General features: G+C 60.9%; 1 protein-coding gene across 1 annotated transcript in view; it reads right to left on the bottom strand.

Annotated features, from left to right (window-relative positions):
- The window catches only part of TTLL8 (tubulin tyrosine ligase like 8), an 89,696-nt gene that overhangs the window by 22,952 nt on the left and 60,313 nt on the right, over positions 1–6,431 (bottom strand). The window contains exons 10-13 of the mRNA XM_045290671.1: positions 4,535–4,778; positions 3,304–3,739; positions 2,453–2,573; positions 2,147–2,276 (exon numbers count right to left, since the gene is read on the bottom strand). Coding sequence (XP_045146606.1) covers positions 2,147–2,276; positions 2,453–2,573; positions 3,304–3,739; positions 4,535–4,778 — 931 coding nt within the window. The remainder of the gene's footprint in view (positions 1–2,146; positions 2,277–2,452; positions 2,574–3,303; positions 3,740–4,534; positions 4,779–6,431) is intronic.

Here is a 6,431-nt window from a genome sequence, read left to right as displayed (position 1 = left end):
CACACACACACACACACACACACACACGAGCTCATGGACACTGTGGGTGGGAGAGAGGGCTGATCCCCGGAGTGCATGGACATTGTCCCTGCGCTTGAGGAGGCAGCTGGTACATTCCAGAACTAGACATTCGCAAACCCTGTGGTGTAGCAGGCCCAGCCCCCCCAGGCTCCAGAGAAACAGGATGACAAGGGGCACATTCCAGGGAGCTCACAGCAGCACAGTGTGACACAGCCAAGGTGTCGGATGAACAGTGGTGACGCGAGCTGGCAAGGCCCTGCGATGAGGCAGGCGCGGCTCAGCCAAGCCAGGGGCCCTGGTCACCGAAGTCTCAGCAGACACAAGATGACGACCTGCTTAAGATCAACACAGCCCAGACACACTGTGAGCCCAAGATACAGTGGGGGCCCACACCTACAACACAAACCACCTGTAGGGGCAGATGGCACCCCTGAATCAGTAAGAAAAACATAGATGATAAGGGCAGGAGACACACAATTTGAGCAAGGACTTTCTAGGAGATGCGATTCAGATGGTCAGCCAACATCGGAAAATGGGCCTATTTAGACAACACCCTGGGTGATGAATTGGGCTGTTAACTACAAGGTGGGCAGTTCAAATCCACAGCTGTTCCTCCAGAGAAAGATGACACTGTCTCCTCCCACAAAGACCTGTAGTCTCAGAGATCCTAAGCAGCACCTCTACTCTGAGTCAGAACCCACTGGGTGGCAGTGAATAAACAATGAAACGCAGATGTGCCACTGCCCAATCCTGCTGCACAGGTTGCCCCCCCCCCCGTACCCCCAGCAAGCCCTCTTCAGCTCCCCGCTGTGCCCTTGGCATGCCCTCTTCAGCCCCCCTTGTGCTCCCAGCATGCCCTCTGCAGCGCCCCCCATGCCACTGGCATACTCTCTACAGCCCCCATGCCCCCAGCATGCCCTCTGCAGCCCCCTGTGCCCCTGGAATACTCTGCAACCCCCATTGCCCCAGCATGCCCTCTGCAGCCTCCTGTGGCCCCGGCATGCCCTCTGCAGCACCCCCCGTGCCCCCAGCATACTCTCTGCAACCCCCATGCCCCCAGCATGCTCTCTGCAGCCTCCTGTGCCCCCAGCATGCCCTCTACAGCCCCCATGACCCTGGCATGCTCTCTGCAGCCTCCAGGCGCCCCCAACATGCCCTCTGTAGCTCCCTGAGCCCCTGCAGCCCCTGGTGCCCCTTTAGGGAGGACCCCTGTCACAAGCTGCCCGGTTGCCAGGAGACGCCTTTTCATAACAGCAAGAATGCAAACTCTGCCCCTGAGGCAGGTAGATGCCCAGGGGAAGGACCAACAGGTCTGACTGACCAGACGGACAGGGAGGGAGGCTGTCCAGCCTGCTGTGGGCCTCCAAGTGCACTGCCCTTGGCGTCAGCCCCCGTCCTCCGAGGCCAGCACACACACACACCCACATACACACACACACCCCACACAAGTCAACAAACAGCATCTGTGCTCCTACACCCTGCGGGAAGGCTTGACCCAGGGAGCGCACAGCCCAGAGGGGGCAGACGACAGACACACAGGCAGACAAGGGGAGGGCATGGTGGATATTGCCCACCACGAAGATGCAAAGCAGGCAGAGGTCTCTGGGTCGGGGAGGGTGACAGTAAGAGATGAGGGTGGGGAGGGACAGTGGAGCAGGAGGGTGGGGGACATAGTTTGTCACCCGCTCTACCAACACTGCCGGTGTGGTTGGGCTGACCCCTTCCAGCTGCAGCCTGGCCCTGGGTCTGAGGCAGAGGGCAGTGGGCCCCATACACTTCAGCAAAAGGAACACGCAGCCCAGTGACCACTCGTGTCCCAAGCCCTGGCCTTGTTCAACTGACCCCGCTCAACCCCCCTGACCGCACTGGTACCCGTGAGGCAGAAAGGCAGAGGTAACTCCGTAGTTCAGGGGGTGTGAAGAACCCTGGCTTCACAGACAGAGAGGAGGACACAGGCCCTAAGTGCATCAGGTGTCCCTGCTAGCTGGATGGCACCCGGGGCCCTGCCGGGGATGCCCTGGACCAGTTGCCGAAGCCCAGACCTCGGGGTTCCTGCCCCCACCCCCAACCTGATCCCCCATCCCCCCAGCACACGACGAGCATCCCGGCGCCCCCGCACTGTTACCTGGCGCTCTGGGCAGCTGGAGGTGCGTGCTGTCCACCACCTTCCTGCCGCGGGGCGCGGTTGGGTGCGCCTTCCAGAGGAGGGGCTGCAGGGGCGCTGCGAGCGCTGCCCGCGGGGGCAGGCGGCCACACTGCAGCCGGAAGGCGGGGAGGTCGGGCAGCAGGCCCCGCGAGGGCAGCGCAGGGAAGGCACAACACACTACCTTGTGGGCCTTCCCTCTCAAGTCCTGCGGCAGTGTGACTGGTAGCGGCCCTCGCGCCGGCTCGCACGCGCCGAGGGGGCACCTGGCCTTTGGGGTCCGCGTACTTGAGGGCGACGCGGACGCGCGCAGGGGCGAGATGGAGAGTCCCGGCTTGCGTGCCTTCTTGAAGCTGACCCCTTCCACGCAGAGGTCTGAGCCGCTGAACGGGGGCAGCTCCACAATAGGCTGCAGGGGGCGGGCCGGGTGGGGGAGGACAGTGGTCAGGGCCCCTGGGGCGATGCCCGCTCATCCCAACCCAGGCTGTGACTCATGGCCGCCCGCCTTTCTCCCTAGTGGCCTAGGACACAGGGTCCAGTCTTTGGGTCTCTCTCGGAGAGGGTCACTCTGCTTGCACTGCTGCGGACTCCAGACTCGCCCAGCTAGTGGGAGCCTCCCCAGAAGCCACGTGCCTCGCAGAAGCTCAGATGGGCCAGTTTGAAGGCCCTGAGCCAACTCTCCTTGCTGCCAGAGGGTTCCTGCCAGGGGTAGTGACCCCCAGGAAGAGGGCTGTCCAGAGGAAGTGAAATCCAGACCCCAAGGTCACTCAGGGTGGCCAACCCCAGCCGCCCCCCTCAGGGCCTCAGAAAGGAGGGGCCTGTGGCGCCCACACCTGGGCAGGAATGGGAGAGCAGAAGGGCCTGAGGCAAAACCCACCCAGGACATCCCTCCTGTTGATGGGCAGGTGGGCAGGGGAGGCCTGGCTTGCAGGTGGCTGGGGGTGACCACCAGGCCCCCAGGACCACTGAGGAGTTGGGGGCATGCCACCCCTCTGCTCATTTCAGCTGAGAGCAGGTGACACTTAGGCAAGGGGGCTCAGAGTCAGACTCAGTGCTGGCCGGGCCCACGTCCTCGGTGCCCAGCCTGCTGGAGACCTGTCCGGGTGACCAACCGGGACGGAGCCCCGAGGCCCACTCACCTGTCTCCAGAGCAGCTCGAAGTTGCCAATGTCACAGTTGCGGTCCAGCTTGCGATCCACCACCACCTTGAGGGTGTCCTCCTGCACCTGCGCGCAGAGCTGGGCGGTGACGGGCGTGGAGGGGTGCATGGTGGGGCTGGAGTTGATCTCGATGAGCCAGGGCCGGAAGTCCTTGCCCAGGATGAAGTCGGCCCCGTAGAGCTCGAAGCTGTTCCTGCGGGCCTCCACACGGTCCTGGGCCACCTGCATGGTGTTGGCGATGGCTCTCTTCATGGATGGGTAGATGATGCTGCCCCACACGCTGCCGCGGCCCCGGCGCTGCAGGTACTCCTGGAACTTGGTGCTGGTCCACATGTTGTGGCAGGGCAGCAGCGGGCTGCGGCCCTTGGCATTCTTGAGGTGCTTCTGGATGGAGTTATTGCACAGGTGGATGGCGCTGTGGGCGGCAGGGGCACTGCCTCAGGAGAGGCTCAGGCCTGGGGAGACAGGGCCTCACCAGGCTCCCAGCCTAGGAGCAGCCAGGACCACTGCAGTCTAGCTGTGGGACACCAGGGGCTGTGACCGAGCCCACCAAGAAGGGGACCCTGACTCAGCGTGTGCTGTGGGTACCAGAATGGCTGCCCCTGAGCTCCCAGCTGCTGATTTCTGTGCAGGGAATGGCTAGGCCTGTCCTGGAGCACCAGTGGACTGTGGGCAACACCCAGCTCCTCGCAGCCTTCTCGGGAGCACAGATCAATGCAGGCCGCCAGGGTGTCCCAGTCACTCTGTGCCTCTGTCCCCCCCACTCTGGAGGGCTCTGGCCCTGGTGCAACCAGCACTGTCTTCGTACCTCTGGTCTTGCTGTGGGGGGCAACCCCCACTGTTCCCAGGTGGTGACCCCGGTTGCTTCCTCCTTCCCACTGCCCAGAAGCTCAGACGGCTGACATCTGCTGTGGCCCTACCCCATAGAGAACCCGAAGGGCCTGGCTCAGGGCAAGAGGGGGTATGCCCACCTGGAGCCCCAGAGAAGCCGGCCCCTCTCACTGGGCTGGGTGTCCCAGCCCCGTGGACCCCTGAGCACAGGGCCTGGGGTGCAGACCCAGCCCCTCACTCTCCAGCCTGGTGGCTCTGGAACAGCCCTAGTGAGGACCTCTCGCCGACGCGGCCCTGGATGTGCACGGCATGGAGTGTGCAGCCCCAGTGTTGGAGGCCACAGGCCCCCCTCAGTGGTGGCACTGCCGGCCCCACCCACCTGTCCAGCTTGTCCAGGGAGAAGCGCTGTGTGGAGAAGCGCAGGTAGCTCTCCTTGTAGAACCAGATGGTCAGGGGGTTCCAGTCAGTGACGAGAAACCACTGCCGGATGTCAAACTTGGTGTCGTAGATGAGCAGCGGCGTCTCGATGTACTTCTGCGCCACCCACTTGTGGTCCTTAGTTGCGAGGGGGTCCTCGGCCACCAGATCCAGGATCTCCTCCACGCGGTCCATGCACACGATGTCTGAGGGGCGGCACCGTCAGGCGCTCAGCGCTGGAAGCAGAGGCTGAACACCACACCCAGGGCCACGGGCCTCTCACTGGACTCAGTACAGGGGCCTGGGGGCCACTGTTACCAAAGGCGCTTCCGCCAGGAAGGCCTCCGTCTGGTGGGCGCACATCTGTCCTGGCTATCACAGCAGGATCATGCCCCCTCCCCCAGGGTCAGACATGCCACTTGGGGGATGGTGGCAGGGGCATGGCTCTGTGCCACGGTGTTTCACACCAGCCACAGCCCTCTCCTCCCCTCTCCTATGTGGTGAGGAGTCACAGACGGAGTTGGAGGACAGATGGGCAGCGCCCTGTGCCATCAGCACCTGCTGAAATACAAGGGACAATAGCAGGACCTTGGTGGAAGCTACTAGGCGTCTGGGCAGTTTGTTATGCAGCACAGCCGGGCCTCTGCTGACTGAAGCAGGGGTGGAGGGGAGCGTCCTCCACTGAGGCCCAGGGGCACAGGACACGTGAACTCTCCAGGCATGGCCGACTCCAGGCGCGTTGCTGGTAGTTGTGTCCAGATGTCTTGGACTCAAGGCGGCCTTACCCTAACAGAACAGATCACTGCCCAGAGAGGCACCATCTTCACCCCACCCTCTGTCAGTCTGTCCTACTGTAGTGGCCTGCGTGTTGCGGCCATGCTGCAAGCTATGACACCGGTATAACACATACCAGCAGGGACACCCGCAGTGGACTAAGACAGACTGAGACCAGGAAGAAGGAATCAGCATCCCACTTCTGAGAGTAGCCACCGAAAACCACAGCAGTGGGACGCTGTCTGATACAGTGTCTGAAGAGATAGCTCCCTCGGGTTGATCAGAAATGTACCAAGTGTGAATCAAGGCCATTTGGAAGCCATCAGAAGTGAAGTGCACAAAGACCCGTGGCCCGGGCCCTTGTGGGAAGGAAAGGGCCAGAAAGCCACGTGGACACTTGTGCCCAGAAGGACAAACTCAGAGGGAAGGGTGTCGCAAACATCATCAAAAAGATTTCAACATCTACACTGATAAATGATGCTGTGTTTGCCAGGATAATGTCTAAACATCTACATACAAGGCAGACCCATGACCACCACCATCACTCAATAGGGTACACTGATCGCTAAAACCAGTGATGCAGAAACTGAAGAATTCTACCAACTTCTTCACTCTGCAATTGATCTGACATGCAGTCAAATGCATTGCTAATTTCTGGTGGTTGGAATGTTACCATTGGAAACAAAGAGTTGGATCAATAGTTGGAAAATATGGCTTTGATGGTAGAAATGAAGCTGGAGATCACAGAATAGTTTTGCAAGACCCGTAACTTCTTCAAGGAGTCCGGTAGCGTCGTGGGTGATGCATGGGGCTGCGAACCACAGGGCTACATTTTGAAAGCCCCTGTCATTTCGCAGGAGAGAGCTGAAATTTCCACTCTCATATAGATTTATAGCCTCGGAAACTGTGGTAGTTATATATCTCCTGTCAACTTGCGAAGGGGTGGAGTTTAACCTGCCAGTCAGGTCTAAGCTTGATGACCGCATTGGGAGGCACTAAGATAAATAGCTCCCTGGAGGCGGGACACACACACTCACTCCTGTTGACAAGCCACATGGAGCTACACTGATGGCAGCCAGAGTCTT

Source organism: Echinops telfairi, unplaced genomic scaffold, assembly GCF_000313985.2.
Source record: "Echinops telfairi isolate 266 unplaced genomic scaffold, ASM31398v2 ScPeMD7_2;HRSCAF=8, whole genome shotgun sequence".
Taxonomy (NCBI): domain Eukaryota; kingdom Metazoa; phylum Chordata; class Mammalia; order Afrosoricida; family Tenrecidae; genus Echinops; species Echinops telfairi.
Note: the sequence above shows the minus strand (reverse complement) of the source record. Positions and strands in the feature narration are given on the sequence as shown.